Below are 16,951 nucleotides of genomic sequence, written 5' to 3' on the forward strand. Positions count from 1 at the left end.
CCCGACCTCCTCTTTCTTGGTGCGATTCCAGTTGCTCTCTTGTCTTTTGCAGAGTTGCGCTGGTCTTGTCCGTCCACTCCTTTTTCTATACGTTACATACCTTACTTAGTTTTACACTCACCATTCGAGTTGTTCGTCTTATCTGCCAATTCTCTGCGATCATCTCGACAATTTTCAAGCCCGTTGCTGCCGTTTCTATCCGGTCCGTTACCTAGCACCATCGCATATTGTAGCAATTTGTTTTGCGAGGACAACACCTTCGCCTTCTTGCCAGTTTCGTCTCATTTCAAGATCTTTAGACTGATCGTTGCTTGTGACGCCTCAGACGCGGCAATCTCTTCGAAGCCGCCAACATACTATTGCTATCCAACCGCTCGAATCGAACAATCAAGCGAGTCTGGCGGTCCTGGAACGAATATCCGCTTGTCCTATGAACTATTAATTAACCCACCGTTGTCCATCGCTTCGATTGCCGCTGCGCGGCTGAGGAGAAGATGGCAACCGCATTTGGCCCCGAGCGGCTATCAGGCCCATCTTCCGGTCCAGCATTCGACAGCCCTGCCGACCGATTTGCTGCTTCGATGAATTCATTAAATGGATCTCAATCAATCGACTGCGGCGCCCAAGCTGATGAACCGCCTCCAAATCCTCCATTCGTCTTTCCAGCTCAACCACCCGTCTCGGCATCCGCACCCTCATCCTTTTCAAGAGCGACAGGACGTCGTCCCATGTCGGCCATTGAGACCCCCAACTTCAGTTTTGGGTTTTCCGCTGAAAATGCGGAGAGAAATGCTCGGTCAGCATTGCCAGATTTTAGCTTCAATCCTGGTGCGATGCTTTCCCCAGATCGCGAGAACAACTTCCTCTTGACTCCTCCAATTTCTCCTCATTCTCCCAGGAATGGTGCATCGCAACAGCGACCTGGTGGTCATGGACACCGAAGAGGCGGTAGTGAATTCGTTGGAGGCCGTCTTCGTGAGGGCAATTCGATTGCCATTATGAGCACCAGTCCAACAAAGTCCGAGAGTGGACTTGTGTCGCCAGCATTTCAAATCCCACCGAGAAGGGGTCATCGAAGAGGAATTTCTGGCGCCATCTCGACAAATGACCTTCCTATCCTCCAACCACCCGTTTTCGATTCTGCCGGTCGTGGGAACAGCGCACCAACAAGTCCGACCGACTATGAGCAACCCAACAATCAAGGACCTCTTAAGCTTGACGAACAAATCACGCCTGACCCCGAACCAGTACCCAAACCGGAGGCGTCGAAAGTAACCACAGACCCGGTCGCAAAATCATCACCTGACAGCAGTCCCAAGAACCCCAAAGCTCGTGTTGGATTCTCTGATACACTCGAGTTCATACCACGACCCTTGTCTCTGGTATCCAACGAGACATCCAGCACTGTAACGGCGCGTCCTGGACATTCTCTATCTGGCAGCATCTCATCTATCGTTTCAGCGAACTCGCCCAGTGGCCGTGATAGTCCATCACCTTTATCTCAAACACCAACCCGCGAGATATCGGATTCTCGACCAAGCACAGCAGGTGCCATACTTGAGAATACTAACGATTTGGCCAACGCAGCCTGCTCGCCCAAGCGCCGAAACTCAATTCCTACCCTGCTCAATTTCGCCGATACCCCCAAGGCGGAAGATCCTGAGCCCAGTCCGACCAGAAAGCGTTGGTCATTCTTTGCTAGAGAGCACTCGAGTGGCAACACATCTCCCGGAAAGGCACGGCCGCAGAGCGCCGGCTCACTTGATCTCTTGACAAAGATAGCGCCTGCATCCAGCAGCAGATTTGACACCGCTACCGAAACTCCTGATGTGGTGCCGGCCAAACCCAAGAGCAGCAAGAAGAGCAAGAAGAAGAAGAAGAAAGTCAAGGGCTGGGCCGGCGCTATTTTGCCGCGAAAACCAAAATCTCACAACAAGCGCTCGAAATCCGAAGGTGGTTGCTCTCCTTCTCCTCCAGCACCCAGCGTCGCCCGATATGAGGGTGCGGATCAAATGTATGGAGAGCCAGAATTATTGCAGATTTCAACTCCCACACTCACTGTCACGGAGTCTCCTGATCCTCCTCAGGAGGATGAGAAACCAAAACGATCAGCTGATGAATCATCATATCCCATGATCGATTTAGATGCAGCTCTTGGTCCTTTCAACACACCATTACCTCAGAATCCTGAGTGGGAGGCCGCCCAGCGAGCAGCTGGCGGTGTTGGAAAGCGTCGACTCCACAGTGCACAGGGTATGAAGGGCTTCAGCGGCCCTGGTATGCATTATCACCGGCGTGCTGAATCTGCTCCTGATCTGCCTCCTTTTGACCCTGGCCGTGCTGGTATACATCGTTACAACAGCAGCTCCACCATGGCTGATGTTTTTGAGGAAGACGAAGAGGATGATGACAATGCTAGATCTGGAACAACCGATGACTCTTCGGAAGAAGAGACTGACTCTGATAGCGACGCTACACCCCCAGCTGGTGTTGTTCGAGACCCTCTTCGTAATTCCCAGGATAAGCTATCAGTGCACAATATGAGACGAACTACTTCTAGTCTCAGCGACAAGGATCAAATATCCGGCAGTACGGTCAGAGGCGAACGCTCAAGGTCATCTCTTCACGAAAGTGTCATCGCCGAGGAGTTCCCAAGTGTAATATTCCGTTCGCCATTCATGCCTGCGGAACGATGCGGCACTGCCGACTCCGCTCACTCGTCACTCAAGAGGTTCTCTGCCAACAACGACCTCTCTCCCGGCGAAGTCAGCCCGCTGCACCTTCCAGCACCAGCCAACGTACCAAACAGTCCTTACGCCATCAGCTACTCGTCCTCGTTCCCGTCGCCTAGGTCTCCCATGTCTGTTGATGTACAGCGAATCTCGACAGCTCCCTCGTCGGTAGCTGATGAGAACAACTTCCGGTCTCTGCTGTTGATGGGAGAGCCTGGTCCCGAGGTTCGGGTTTCGGTGGATTATGATATTCCCTCACTGACGTCGAGCAATTCCACAATGACGCGAGAAAGTATGTTTCTCCCAGGTCAGCGTCAATCCCAACCGACGCTTCGAGAGCCCCGCCCTGTTTCGGTGTCGTCTGCCTTTGGGCGTCGAAGGTCTAGCCTGGCTAGCCTCAGTCGTCTCATCAGCAGCTCCCACGGTGAACGGAGCAAGCTATCGATGGAAGTTACACTGGACAGCGATGAGAACAAGAAGCCAAAGAGCAGCCGAACAAAGAAGCTGGGCCGCATGATGCAGTTCTGGAAGCCCACCAAGGAGAAGGAACCCATCAAGGAGAAAGAAGGCGATACTAAATAATGATGAGGGAGATCCGACTCGAAGACACTCTACAAGCGTTGGCGTTCTATGACTGCGTCGCTGCATTTGCATGCGAGCATGTGTACAATACTTATTTTCTGGCATTGGTCTACGAGTAACTGAATCTCGGCGGCTGGGCAATTCTACATTATCTGCCATTATTGCACCAAGTAATGTCAAACTTAACAACAACATCGATCAACAAACAGGGTACCAACACTCGCAATGAAGAAAAAAAAAGCCTTGGATCGATTGATTTATCAGAATTTTGGATTATGGATGGGAACGGGCGCGAAGGTTAATGATTGCATGATTAGCATTGGTATCTGGGATTAGTCCAAGTTGCTGCTCCCGAGCCAACATATCTGGTTGAGTTGGGTTGAGTGGTAGCTTAGACTCCCGATAGAAGGAGAGGGGAACATGCTCCTGGCTGGCATGCTTGGTGCCGCTGCCGACAAAAGGAAGCAGTGAGACATGAGAGGTGGCTTGGTATATTGCGGAGGTTGGTGAGAAATGGACAGAACTAGTAATGAACATAGTGCTGAAATTCTTCAAACTTACAAGGAGAGTGCAAAATACGTGAGGTATGCTTTGAATCGTAATCAGGCGTCTAGGCAGCATTTTGGCGTGGGCGATCACATTCTTGGGACAGGTACACATCTTGCAAGTATCAGGGGTCATCAAGTCGTGAATTTATTCAAGAGTGCCGCCGGCATGTATGTAGTGTATCTATGTAAAATCATGGCCAAATAAGTAGAAATGGCGGCGCGAGCACAAAATCCACCCAGTAGAATAAATAAATAAAAAGGAATCTGGTTCCCGAAACGCCTGGAGCCGATGACCCAAAACGCGTGTCGTCTCGTCGAATTATGTCAGTCAATATCCCATACCAATCCAGTCCAATCCAAAGTAACGGCGCCATCTCGCTTCGCTCGCTTAGAAAGAAGGCACATCACATCCACTTTTTGGCCATACCAGCAAGACCACCCCATGTGCTGCCACCACCATCACCACCTCCGCTGCTGAATGTGTGCGTATCGCGCTCCATGCGAACAGAAGTGTCGCCGCCAAAGCCACTGGCCATGCGGACAGCTTCGCCCACAAGACCAGAGGAATCACCCGTGGCGGCCTTGGAGGCCACGCCGAGCATGCGCTCGATGGCAGGTGGGATGCGCAGGCCGAAACGTGCGAGGAGGGCAGTCAGAGCTCCGCCGGTGACGAGGGGCATGATGACCATGAAGAAGACCTTCCAGGGGTGGCGCTTGGCCCAGTGGACGAGATCGCGGAGGAGACGCTTGAGCTGCTTGTAGGTCTTTTGGACGAAGCCCTGACGAGGGGAGCGTTTGTAGTAAGAAGAGCGATCTAGTTGGTGGCCAAGCTGGTTAGTAACCCAACACGTTTACCAGAGGTAGAGGAAGAACATACTGTTTCCAAAGAAGCTAGAGCGGCTGCTGTTGCCGCCTCCGAGTCCAAAGAATGAAGCGCGAGAGGCATTGTGCTTGCTGCCGCCACCACCAAAGATGGACTCTGCGAAGCCGCGGCCACGCTCGCTCGAGTTTGATCGTGAGCGCTTCTTGTGAGAGCGAGAAGATTTATGGCGACGAGATGAGGTCCTGGTTGACAGGACAGAGGCACCGTCGTTCCAATCGAGGAAGCCCATTTTGAAGGTTTGTGTCCTTTTTTAGGGGCTTGATGGAGGGAGAGGGTTTGAAGTGGACTTATTGATATGCGCGCATTCGCAAGAGGCGTTGGTTGGTATTTAATTGAGAAGTCGTTGATTAATTGACTTCCGAGGGGCAATTGTTGAGTGCGAGAAAATCAAGAAAGAGGATGGAGAATAAAACAAAACGAGTCAAGGGCGATATGCGAACAATTGCAGATGCAAGTCAGAGAGGAGCTACTGTACCTGTACCTGTACATGTGCCTGTAGAGCGATTTGATACAGTACCCAGCAATTGTCTTGTCGTATCGAACCTATGGAATTGTAGAAGCAGAGGTCAAAGTGGAGGAAGGGGAACACGCGGAACTGCAAGTCTTGCAGTAGCAGAGTTGCTCACCGTAATTCGAGTGGCTGGTTCCAAGGGTCTTCTCTCCACTTGCACTTTGAATGTCCTGTTCCTTTGGCCCTAACGCGCGGGGATCCTTGCTCGTTGATTGCTTGATGTTTGTTTCTGACTCTCCGGACTAGTCTCTATTAGAGTCCTGTTTCTGTTGGGCAAGCAGGTTGCAGAAGAGAAAAGAAGTGGTTCTGGTTATGTATCCCCTGAATGTTGATCCCTATTCGGTGCATGTGCATGCGTAGGTACATATGCGCATCTGGCGGCTCTTGAAAGCATGAACTGAAAATGATCTGACAGGGGTTGTTTTGATGGTGGGCACGGAAAGGATGATGGCGAGATATGCGACTCGCTTGAAACAGCACGGTTCAGTATAGTTGACGAGCTTGGATGATGTGAATGAGCTTATTTATATTGTCGACAGGAAAAGAAAAGAAAGGAAAACTGAGGAATCCTTGTATCAATCCACCTCTACAAGCCGATATCTTATCAACAACACGTCACGAGTCTAGACCAAACTCCAGACTCTTGGATATACAGCTACCTATGCAGAACCACTTATATAAAACTTTTCATTGATGGCTTGATGCCCAGTTACACATGATTATCCCTAACTCTTCAATATTGGACTGACCAATCTCCATCCAAAAGCCCGACGTACATGGAATATCCATGACAGAGTCTGCCACATCAACAATGATTGTTCGTTGTCTGTGAAGAATTTTCTATTAGCCTGAGTGACTCAGTACATCCCCGTTGCTATCTCAACGTTTCAACACGTTGACCCATAGGGCTGAGAAAGCCAGTATGGGACCTCTTTCTTAACCCTCTTATTAACCGTCCCGTCCCGTCCGTCCCACTGTGGCCCACGTTGTGGAAAAAGGTGCACGATCGATTTTGAGAAACAAAAAAAAGCCCCCTCGGATCCCTTTTGCCGAAAGAAACAACTTCAACCTTACACCGCCAGAGCTTATCTGGTTACTTTAAGAAAGTGGTATTATATAAAGACAAAACCCTGCAACGATCACTAGTTTAGTGCCACGTTTAATCTACATCCCGGAGAGCTTCCTGGATGATACCCACAAGCGAGGTATTGCATATATAACCGTCCTACCATTTCCTGATCTTGGGATGTTGAAGGCAACAGGCAGGCCATGGATTACGCGAGTTTATTCTGATTTTTCCAAATCAGCTCTCTGGCATGAAGACTTAGTTAGCGAGTACGGGTATCTGCACGACAAGAGCAGCCTGAAGAATATTCGTAAGCTGATGGAGAGTTTTGGGTACTTGGACAGTTGTTCAACGAATCATGAGAATATTCTTACCTTGAACAACAAGACATGGCCCCATGCTGTAGGAAGCCAAGAATATTGATAGGCGGAACTAAGTACAGTCCAAATGCTAACCATGTGTTAGTCGTTTCTATCCTCACTGCTCGCTCTGATAGACGCCCTCTCATATCCACAATATCTTCTCTACACTCCCTGACCAAAAATGTAACAGGGGAGCATAAAAAAAGATGTAACGTAGCAGCTACTGGTTTCGATCCAGTGACCTCCGGGTTATGAGCCCGGCTATGAAGAGTTAGAATATTGAATCTAACCATTCGTTGAATGTGTAAAGTAACTTACCGCGCTTCCACTGCGCCAAGCTGCTTTCTGTGGTGGCAAACCATGTTTCGGTTAGGGTATATGAGCCTCCACTCTCTGTGATCAGGTAACTGATAAAAAGTGAAAGGAACCGCAAAAAAATTGTAACCATAGCAGCTACTGGTTTCGATCCAGTGACCTCCGGGTTATGAGCCCGGCTGTGACATGTTAGTCATTTGTGCGTAACTTGAAGAGTAGTTGTATAAACGTACCGCGCTTCCACTGCGCCAAGCTGCTTTTTTGTTGGTGAAGGAATATGCACAAATTGGGGTTTATATAGGGCTACCACCCAAACTCGCCTACCCTGTGGCATGAAGTGATGGACGACATGAGGACCCCGATAGGAACATCACCCAACTTTATGCTAAGTAATATTGTGTATTGATTGCTAATATTAAGAAAGGCGAAGTTATTTTTCTCTTTAGCATGCCACTGTTTCCTCATTGAAATGATTTAATTAAATGTGAATACTATCAACTTGAACACATCTACCACCACGCGTGCAATTTATCACTCACCAGTCACTCACCATTCATATGGCACAACGTCTCTGTATTGGTCATGTGGAACACATAAAACCAACGCATTGTTAATATGATATGGTACCAATAAAAGCAGTCCCTCAAAATACGTCCGTCACAAGCCCCCATACTCAAATTGCAGCTTCTTCTATCAAGACTCTTCTCCAAGCATAAACTTAGCAGCTCCCCTCGTAATTCTCTTAACAACCTCAAGCTCCTCCTCATTTCTCGGAGCGTAAATCATAACATCTCCCAAATACAAAATAGTACCGCCTAGGGGATGGCGTTGACCCCAACCCTTCTCCAGCACCAACTTGGCATCCCGAGGCGCCAAGTTGAGATGCATCGAACCATCACTGCCATGCATATGTCCGATTTCCCCATACATTCTCTTCGCAATTGGATGACTTGGGTTCTCTGAAGCTACGAAGAGAGCTTGGCCGTGTCGCTCGACGACAGATGTTGCGATTTTGAGCTTGGAAGGTGACTCTGATGCGAGCGAGGAGAGGAAGGATTGATATCGCTGTGACTGTCAGATACTCTATCGTATATACTTTTCTGCACAACATACGTCAATTATGTCCTTACTCGCTAGGTCTGTCAGTTGTCGACTCGGCGCTGTCCAACTCCCAACTGTCGGTCTTGGTGCCTCTCGAGCAGGAACATCCTCTCCCTTCAAGAAAGCAACACTCCCGTTAGGACCTGCTTTTTGGAACGCTTTCTTATCATAACAGCTTGTATGAAAGGGCTCCTTCTTGAACGGCTTCAGCAGAATCTGCCCGAACCATCCGATAACATTGTGAGGTGGTCCGCCAGGCCCGAGGGCGATATACCCGCGGTAGTCCTCGATGGCGATGCTCAGTACTGGAATACCGAGGGCGGCGCTTGTTACTGCGATTACAATGAGTTGGTTTCGCGGTCGAAAATCGCGGAGGAACTGGGTGAGAGTAGTGAGTTGAGTTGTCATATCGGATACTCGAGATTGGTAAGATGTAGGGTATAAGAATGTAATGGCAACTGTATTTATACTCAACTCAACCCATCACTGATACTGTTGATGTTATCAGACTTATATTCCTCCCGTTTATACCCCGCGTAAAAGCTGACATCTGATACATCGTCCTCTGGCCAATAAATCTACTGGTTGGTTGTCGAGTTGCAGAAACTCGTACGACTTTACTCCAACATCTAAGCGATTTCACCCGCGTTTAGTGACATTTTCATCCTCTTTGGACCAAATGGCGTGAGTTTTGGATAAAAAGAGTGTGACTTCATTGTTACGATAAACAGTTCAAGTTGTCACTTAAATGATAGGTGGGTGACTCGTTGTCAATCTGAAGAGAGATGTTGTCACTTATATACCTAACTCTCTATGGGAGTCAATATCAATTCTATGAACAAACGCTTAGAAGTGGATTTTCTAATACATTCGGTACTATTCTATCAATTATCATTATATCGTTAGCCCCTTATATGCTGCTGCATTCGCCAATCTGTAGGGTAGTGGCCGTGTCGACGTCACCAAGTTCTGCTGCATCATGAACGAGGAAGACTCATTATCCAACGTCAAGTTTTATGGTGTATCAGACTCAAATTGTATTATTATTATATAAGTTATTTCTTATGTCTTACTTAAAAAAACAGTATGCTGGGACAAGGAAGTGCGGGTGAAGTATCATTGAGTGTCTTTCATTCTCAGACCAGATGTCGAGCCAAGTGACAGTTGATGTTTGGTCCTCTCTTACTTTACGATAAACAACTCCTACGAGCCTCATCAAACTACTAATCTCTATCCACTAGACTACGTGAAATAAACCTCAAGATGAACTACCAGTCACCCGCGAATCGTCTGAATGTTGTGAGGCTTGGTTCCAGAACCATCAGTCACCGCAGACTTGCCAGGAGTAGGGGCAATTCTTTCAATAATAGGAACATTTTCAACAGTCGAAAGACTATTGGGCTGTGTTTTGGTTCTGTTAGTAACTAATTGAGTCTCGTCTCTGAGCTACACTCCTATCCAGTCTCATCAGGGGTACCAGAGTGAACACGATGGCTTCAACACACTGAACACTGGATCAACACACAAGGCCCTGATGTCTGGTTTTATTATCTCTATGGGTTAAGATCCAGTCCTCTGGTAAGGACGTTTTATAACTGGCAGCCCAGTCGATTGTCCAGCGATACAGTCAGGGGCATACTCTCACCTCACAGACACTCTACCATTCACTCAAGTACACACATCACGATAGAAATTCCATACAAAGCAATAACTTAAGAATAACCTTAAGGACTTATGAGACAGTATAGGCGGACATTCTTTAACATGTAATCAATAATAAGTGTACTGTTCTAGGTAGTAAAGAAGACTGAGCGACTCGAACACAAATGCTCTCATAGCCATCACCATTACCATCACCAGCTCGACACAGATCAGTTGAGACTTTGCTGGTATAAAGAAACCTCTGGGCAGCCTATGGATCAAGCACATATTGTCATCTTGCTACTGTTAAACTCGTATCTCTGCAAAGATCGAATGAGTACTACATTCACATACTGTCATCTTGCATCAACCTAATCTCGTCTTCGGCATTCAGCAATAAGAAAAGTACATGGGATCATGAACAAACCACAAATTCACCTAACCTACATCGCAATAACCCCTGCGAACAGGCAGTCACCCTCAGCTCATGAATACTTGATTTACTGACTTGCATATGACACACTGCTGCATTGGCATGTGCCAGAGGTTACACGCAGACCTTTGTTCTGACATTACCAATGTCGCCTCAGCATCATTCTCACCAACAACATGACAGTAGCAATGATGTTACCCCCTCCCCTGAGTGGTTAATAGCTATGTAACTGGGACTGGCCCTCATTCCCATTTCCCAATTCAGGTTTCCAGCGCGCCTCACCTTGACAACTATCCGTAATTGAGGCGAGGTTTCTCGCCACATGCCTCTTGTTGACAATTTGGGATACCTGTTCGCAGGCCGGCCCTCCTCTCGTCTGATACCATACTACCGGTTTCAACAGTTAGGTGACCGCGGTTGTGGCCCGTATGCAGGGTATATATCTATTGCATTGCCAGGATCCAGAGCGTCGGAATCACAGCAACAATAGGTTTGGTGTGAGAAGTGCCGGTGGGGCTGAACCGTATACCGTCGAACCAACGCTGATCTGTTGGAGAAGGATCGCAGTACAGTTCTCTGGCAGCAATTCTGTCTGTACCGACACTGTACAGAGGGCCTGACTTTACGATGCGGAAAATGTTACCCGAGATGCTGAGGCACAATGAGACATTAACAACCAACGACATGACAATCGGCAGTGACAACACCAGTTAGCGACTTGTGCCAAGAAGTCAAGCGTAATGTTATGTTGCACTCCGTATTTGCGTTAAGATGTTGCACAAGATACAGCGTCGGAGCTCCGCTCGCTGTCAGAATCGCACAGACAGGGTTCAATCAAACTTCAGCCTGGCTGACTCGAACAAGCTTCTTTCTTGTCTCGTTGTTACTATTACGGTAGTTACTCTCAGATCTGCTCTGGCCTGATCTTCTCTGTTCTACTCAGCCGGCTGTTGTTCATCTTGGATACAGTTACCCGATGCTGCGGACTTTCACGAAATACCGAGTAGCGCGCGCGCACAGAAACACACTAAGGCAGTTAAGGTCTTGGGTCCGGCACATTACCTCTGACAGTCCAGTCTTTGTGGCTTTGTCGGTAGCTGAGACAAAGAGTCAGTATCATCAATGATTTTGTCTCAGACCGCACACACCTGCGCCACAGATCTCTCTTCGGTACATACATACGGTACCTGACCCAGCTTTGCGTATTGTACGTGATTTCGGCCGCCCAACCCCAGACGTTCCAAAAAACCTTGTTGCTCGCTTAACATCATCAAAGATGCAGGAAGTGCGGAAATATCTCCCGGGCGAGCCGCATAAGGGTTTCGATGTTTTGAGTCGAGGAAACTAATACCTAGTTACAATGTCTTGCTGCGTTGTTGATCAGTCCTATATCACCATAACAGCGCAGTTAACATTTGGTCATCACTCAAGCCTGTTGGAAGAGCCAGCAAGTATCCTGTCCAATGCCATCGCAGTGTGTATCTCCTAGCCAAGATCCCAGGATATTTCAACTGTGAGATCATGACGGGGGCCGAGGGCTGGATAAGCTGCACTCCCCGGCGTCACTCTCGGTCGTGTCAGAGTGATATTGCGTCTTACTAGGCCAGCGAGGCACATGAAAAGGGCTGTAGATATCATACAGAGGTGCGCCCGCCTGCTTGTCAGTGTTTCGCCCTCAGCCGAGTCCAGCAAGGGACGGACGCTACATTGATCTGCATCAACCTCGAATATCCCACTTGTTTCTTTCTCCTATTCTTCTTTACGCTAAGCCTGGCCTACCAGGCAATGCCGTGGTGCATGTAAGTTGACCGATATGCCGATGAACATTCGCCGAGTCAATGCGCGTTATCCAGACAAGACTGCCAATGACTCAGCCAGCCTTAGGGGAATCCAGATGTACATTAGAGTGTCAGAGATAGAAAAACAAAAATTGCGACCCATTTAATAGTGGATTGCTTGGGGAGGGTCTGGAAGGCCGTGGGCCGTCGTTGTATTAGAACGCCGGTACTTTGTCGCTGATCCAGATCGGGTGAAAGAGCCGGCGCTAGACTTGAATCTGTCGTAAATGATCCAGGACAGACCAGGCTATCACATGTGCGTCCATGCTCGGGTTCTTCGCTGGCTAGGCTGGGTCCTATCGTTCCTAAGACTCGAGTAAAGCCTCAACCAACCATGAACGATGACACGCTAGAAGCCCGTAATTCAGGGTCATAGTTGTTGATCGACAGAGCTTTCAGTTCTAGTAAACTCTAAAGATGTATCCGTACTTCCGTATTTGTAGTGTCGATAAAGTTATTGTCACAGCTAGAGACACCAAGCCAGGCTCTTACGTATCGCTTTCTCAAATCCGGCAGGTCGTTGAGTAAAACACAAAGCTGAGTAACAACCGTGTTTCCAAATATCCATTTGCATTGCTAGCTTAGAACAGTCGTGTCCAGTACACGTATGACGGTACCAACGTCCAGTGAAGAAAAGTGACTACCGAGCGGCTTAAACCAGGTACGGTAACCACTGCTTGGCGTTGTGGTTGAAGGGATAACCGTATCAAGAAGGATTTAAGGCCATCAATCTCCGAACCAGGGATGAGATCACGAGTGACAGCGGAGAAGACGTAAGCGATTTTGGCAATATAACAAGCACATACTCCGTAATCCGTATCGCTCTTGGACATGAGCCGCGACCCCTTGCCAAAACTCGGTATAGCTCCGAAGCATATATAATTGGCCAGAAGGGATATACACCCAGGAAACGACCAACTACCATGATTGCTTCCTGGTTGTCAGTGCACCCCCTAGCTGGAATCACCCTCACTTGTGCTATTAGGCTCAGAGTGCCGAAGTGAAGGATCGTAGTACATAGGGCATTGACTTTGTCCTCCAATCATGATTTACATTGGGTGTCAGCAGTGACCCTGCTTTACGATAGACGGCTGAGCGTCGTATGGGTTGTCTCGATTCGGGTAACAATTCGGCAGACCAAGACAAGGCGTTGTTATCCTGTAGGTATGGGATTCTGAGTTTTCTTTTTGGAGAAGCATGGTTGACGGCAGTTGACTCGTGTGCATGGACCAAAAGTCAAATCATGTCAATGCATCCTATAGTATTCTCAAGGGTTGGCAGATCATATCGACATAGCAGTCATCACTCTGCCGAACTAGCTAGCAACGTTATGCCAGTCAATGATAGGGCAATGAGAAATAAGAAACTTCCTCATTAGGAGACGAGTTGGCTTACATGCTGAGTAGTACAATGCCTCTCATCTCACCTTCCTCTCTGAATGACTGTGGACCGGCCCCTGGAGCCTCCTCTAGCGTAGGATTATGGTCCGATGCTGAGAACTCTGAAGGAACGAAATGTGTTTCCGCGGTTTCGGCTGCATGAGTGCCTATCCTATACGGATATTTAGGGTACGGTACCAAGCAACAGCAGAGCATTACATACCCACAAGCATGGAGTATTACCGAGCAGTCAGCGAATCCGCTGCATATCCACGAATCTCCGTAAGAAAACCCTGCTCCTGACATAAAAGGCAATGACCGAATATTATCGGCACACTACCCTGCAGTTACACCCACCTTCCAAGAAGTCTATCTTCAGCGCTTTGTGTAACGGCGATGAAAGAAGCGAAGGTTTCGCATCAGCGCCCAGACTCCTGGGATATGGATGTGCTCCAATTTCGGCAGAAACAACTCCCATTTTGAAAACCAAAACGGAAATCCGTCTAAATTCAACTCAAACCCGTTATTGGTACGTGGGGAATCTAGTGCGTTCCAACCAGAAGTCCAGTAATGACCAATCTGGAAAACGGAGTGACTTTCACGCGCTCGTGGTTTGTCCCGCGGCTGGGCGTGCGTACTGCCTACAAACAAAGCGTGCATCAAGATACATGAACAGCACACCGTTGAATGCCGGCTGTCGTGCGGCATGTCGAAGCAATGACTGTATGATACCCGTGTGTTTATCAATGCCGATTATGATGTCGCTTCGAATCATGATCTGCATAGATTTTGATGCACTCATCTCGAATGCCTTTCTGGAATTGGAATTTGATCGTTTCAAGCGCAGCCCTGCTGCTGCAAGGACAGATATACCCGGCCGTCTTCAACGGAGTGTTAATTCCGGACTTGGGGCTCTAGTCCCCGAACCGAAGATCGACATTTGCCGTCTGCGGCACATCCGTCTAATTCCAGGTCCGCACCATCGAGCAATTGCCGGTTTACCTTTGGATCTAACCCGTATAAAGTAAGTTCAAGCGAGTTTTTATTTAGGCTCTTCAGGGGTCTTGATCATCGCGGGTTTATTGCGCGTTCTTTGTGAAGGATAGTAAGTTTTCCAACTTGAAGAAAAGAAATTGCAGAAAGGCCTCAAAGTGCCTATTAGTTGGCGTGGCCATGATCTCGCCACTTATACCTATGGGCTTTCACACGTATGTTCTACCATGAAATAAAAATTCCTGGTGCTGATAGTTCTGAGTTGTGTTTCAATGTTGATACACGCAAATCTCATGTATCTATAGCGAGTTGTGCTTGCAGCAACAGATGGTGATGTGGAACGCAATGCCGTGTGTGCATATGCCATTTAACGTTTTGTGTATTCTGCGGGTCCGATGCAACCGTATCTTTTTGGTTTATCATGCAGCACTGTAGCCGTACGAGAGTTTGATTAAACTCGGACGAATATCCTTGACTTGATCGGTGCCCCTCAAGAACGACGTGTTTGTGGGGCATTATGACAGGGAAATAATGAGACCATGCCATGGAAGACGTGATTAGAGGTAGTGCATGCCACAACCGGCAAACACAAGGAGGAACTCGGGCTTCATGACGTGCTTTTGGTTGGTTAGCAGCAACGGACAACAATGCGCCGAGAACTGGCCTTGTTCCTTCATTGATGATGAGTTGTGGCCTGTAGAAAGCAACTCGGGCTGCATCTTACACGGCTATGTAGGTATTCTGTAAGCGTAGATTGAAGGTAATACTTCGTTGGGATACTGCGTCTGATCTAACTCTTTTTGGACGAATAACCATACGAACGTGAAATACGATTGGTGTGGCTGCGAAATGCCGAGTCAAGGCAGGTTCCTATCGCTCCCGTCGGGACCGAAAGAAAGAATAACAGCCGGGCTCAACGGTGTGGGGTGCAAGAAGGTGTGTTGGAGTGTTGTCTGTGTTCACACCCATTTTGGGTGGCTTGTTGAGGAACCGTTACTTTTGGAGCTTTACGCACCCCCCTAACCCCAGTGCCCACGTTACGTTGGTCCGAATATCCTTGTGAGCGCTTGGCACTCATCACCCTCTAGCGGCAGTTGCCCTTGCAAAGCCGATAGGAATCGTAGTGTACGTCGAAAGAGGGCTGCGTCCATGATTTTTGTTACTGATGGTGGAATTGCTTTGAAACACACACGACTCAGTTTTAGAACATAGGCAGGATACTCTGAAAGGTTATGATTGCAAGCGTCTATTACTTTGGCGCCAAGCATCCCAAGCTAGAAGATCGTAGCCTCGAGTCAAGGGTGTGGTTGGTCCTAAACACTGCATTGCGGCATCTGCGGCATTTGAGCCAAGCTGCTGTCTCATGAATGGGACAGTGGTGGTGAGAGCCAACAGCGTTACTTACAGAAGGACCCTGCAAGGCCGAATATTCGCGGGCAATAATACGTTCAGTCCGAACGTTGCTGATCTCTCCTCTGCCACCTGTAGCTGAAACCCTCAGCCAAACAAGGTCTTTGGCATTGATACCCAGCGGTCGATAACAAGGTGTCCTCTGGGGACTCGGCCGAGCGAGTGGAGAAAATGTTGGAGAAAGGAAACAGGAAAGGGCCTGCTAATGGCTCTCGTAGGTAGCGGCCCGGAGATGAAGCTGAATTAGGACACGAAGGATTAAAACCCTGTCAGCACCATGTGAGATCCGCGACGCGGTGGTGGATCCGGGGTAGAAGCCTCAGGGAAGCAGGAGGTTTTGATTTTTTTGACGAGTGATCAGAGTGATCTGACAGCTCGCTCTTGCAGGGTATTCGCCAGTAGCCGAGATGGCACTGGGCATGCTTTTCTAGCATAGGTAGGCAGATTACCGAGGCCATGTCGGTCCCTGTCACGCCCGTGCTCTCATTGAAGGCAGTCTCCAGCGGCCGACGCCAGCGGGCGTCAGGAGGCCATTCCCTGTATGTACGGATATTGTTGGAGCAATTCGGTGCGTGATGGTCGGCTTATGGTGTGGATATTGACGGTTCTTGGCCGGCCAGGGTGACTCTGTCCCAGACAGTTTCTATAGTTGAATTAGGCCCATGTCTGGTAATTGCTCAGCCTAATTAATATGTACGTATAGTAAGTAACGGCATGTATGTGCCGCTTGGGTACTTGAGCTGTGTTTCTGGTTGATGTAATGCATCGAGACCTGTTGAATCCACTTCGGTGTGAGGCCATTTCAACTGTACCTGGTCAGTAGAGTTTGTATCGTATGTAAATGAGTCAATTCAACTCTGGCCGAGCTGCGAATAAATTACCCGCAAAAACAAGTAAAAAATAGAGATCGTGTTATCTTAATCCGCGGAGTTCGGGAGAAGTTTGCAGACCGGTCCGCCCTTCCATACTTAATCTCCGTTTGACGGGAATTTAATAGTAAACGAGACCGCGCTGTGACACGTGCCCCCGAGTGCTCAGCTGTCGTCGGCAGAACAAATGTCAATATGGAAGGTACCGAGAAGACTAGCCTTTGCTTAGTAGGTACCTGCCATTGCTTGCCATTGTGGCTTACTTCCTAGGTACTAAGAGGGCAACTG

General features: G+C 48.4%; 6 protein-coding genes across 6 annotated transcripts, besides 1 other annotated feature; 3 read left to right on the forward strand and 3 right to left on the reverse strand.

Annotated features, from left to right (window-relative positions):
- Positions 1-494: 494 nt before the first annotated feature.
- Positions 495-3,314, forward strand: FPSE_04176 (uncharacterized protein; the record flags this gene model as incomplete). Its single annotated transcript, XM_009257294.1, has 1 exon — positions 495-3,314. One exon carries the CDS (start codon positions 495-497, stop codon positions 3,312-3,314), a length of 2,820 nt encoding a protein of 939 aa, XP_009255569.1.
- Positions 1,857-1,882: a microsatellite.
- Positions 3,315-4,266: 952 nt separating the features above from the next.
- FPSE_04177 (uncharacterized protein) lies at positions 4,267-4,974 on the reverse strand (the record flags this gene model as incomplete). The annotated part of the gene is made up of 2 exons (XM_009257295.1): positions 4,267-4,676; positions 4,740-4,974. The coding sequence occupies 2 exons, from the start codon at positions 4,972-4,974 to the stop codon at positions 4,267-4,269; spliced, it is 645 nt and encodes a 214-aa protein (XP_009255570.1).
- Positions 4,975-6,580: 1,606 nt separating this feature from the next.
- On the reverse strand, positions 6,581-7,046 carry FPSE_04178 (uncharacterized protein; the record flags this gene model as incomplete). Its single annotated transcript, XM_009257296.1, has 3 exons — positions 6,581-6,619; positions 6,697-6,772; positions 7,003-7,046. 3 exons carry the CDS (start codon positions 7,044-7,046, stop codon positions 6,581-6,583), a joined length of 159 nt encoding a protein of 52 aa, XP_009255571.1.
- A 646-nt stretch (positions 7,047-7,692) lies between these two features.
- FPSE_04179 (uncharacterized protein) lies at positions 7,693-8,508 on the reverse strand (the record flags this gene model as incomplete). The annotated part of the gene is made up of 2 exons (XM_009257297.1): positions 7,693-8,064; positions 8,113-8,508. 2 exons carry the CDS (start codon positions 8,506-8,508, stop codon positions 7,693-7,695), a joined length of 768 nt encoding a protein of 255 aa, XP_009255572.1.
- Positions 8,509-9,079: 571 nt separating this feature from the next.
- On the forward strand, positions 9,080-9,223 carry FPSE_04180 (uncharacterized protein; the record flags this gene model as incomplete). The annotated part of the gene is made up of 2 exons (XM_009257298.1): positions 9,080-9,137; positions 9,186-9,223. The coding sequence occupies 2 exons, from the start codon at positions 9,080-9,082 to the stop codon at positions 9,221-9,223; spliced, it is 96 nt and encodes a 31-aa protein (XP_009255573.1).
- Positions 9,224-14,149: 4,926 nt separating this feature from the next.
- Positions 14,150-14,755, forward strand: FPSE_04181 (uncharacterized protein; the record flags this gene model as incomplete). Its single annotated transcript, XM_009257299.1, has 4 exons — positions 14,150-14,415; positions 14,493-14,496; positions 14,531-14,599; positions 14,690-14,755. The coding sequence occupies 4 exons, from the start codon at positions 14,150-14,152 to the stop codon at positions 14,753-14,755; spliced, it is 405 nt and encodes a 134-aa protein (XP_009255574.1).
- Between the last annotated feature and the right edge of the window lie 2,196 nt (positions 14,756-16,951).

Source organism: Fusarium pseudograminearum, chromosome 4 (genome assembly GCF_000303195.2).
Source record: "Fusarium pseudograminearum CS3096 chromosome 4, whole genome shotgun sequence".
In the NCBI taxonomy this organism is placed as follows: Eukaryota; Fungi; Ascomycota; class Sordariomycetes; order Hypocreales; family Nectriaceae; genus Fusarium; species Fusarium pseudograminearum.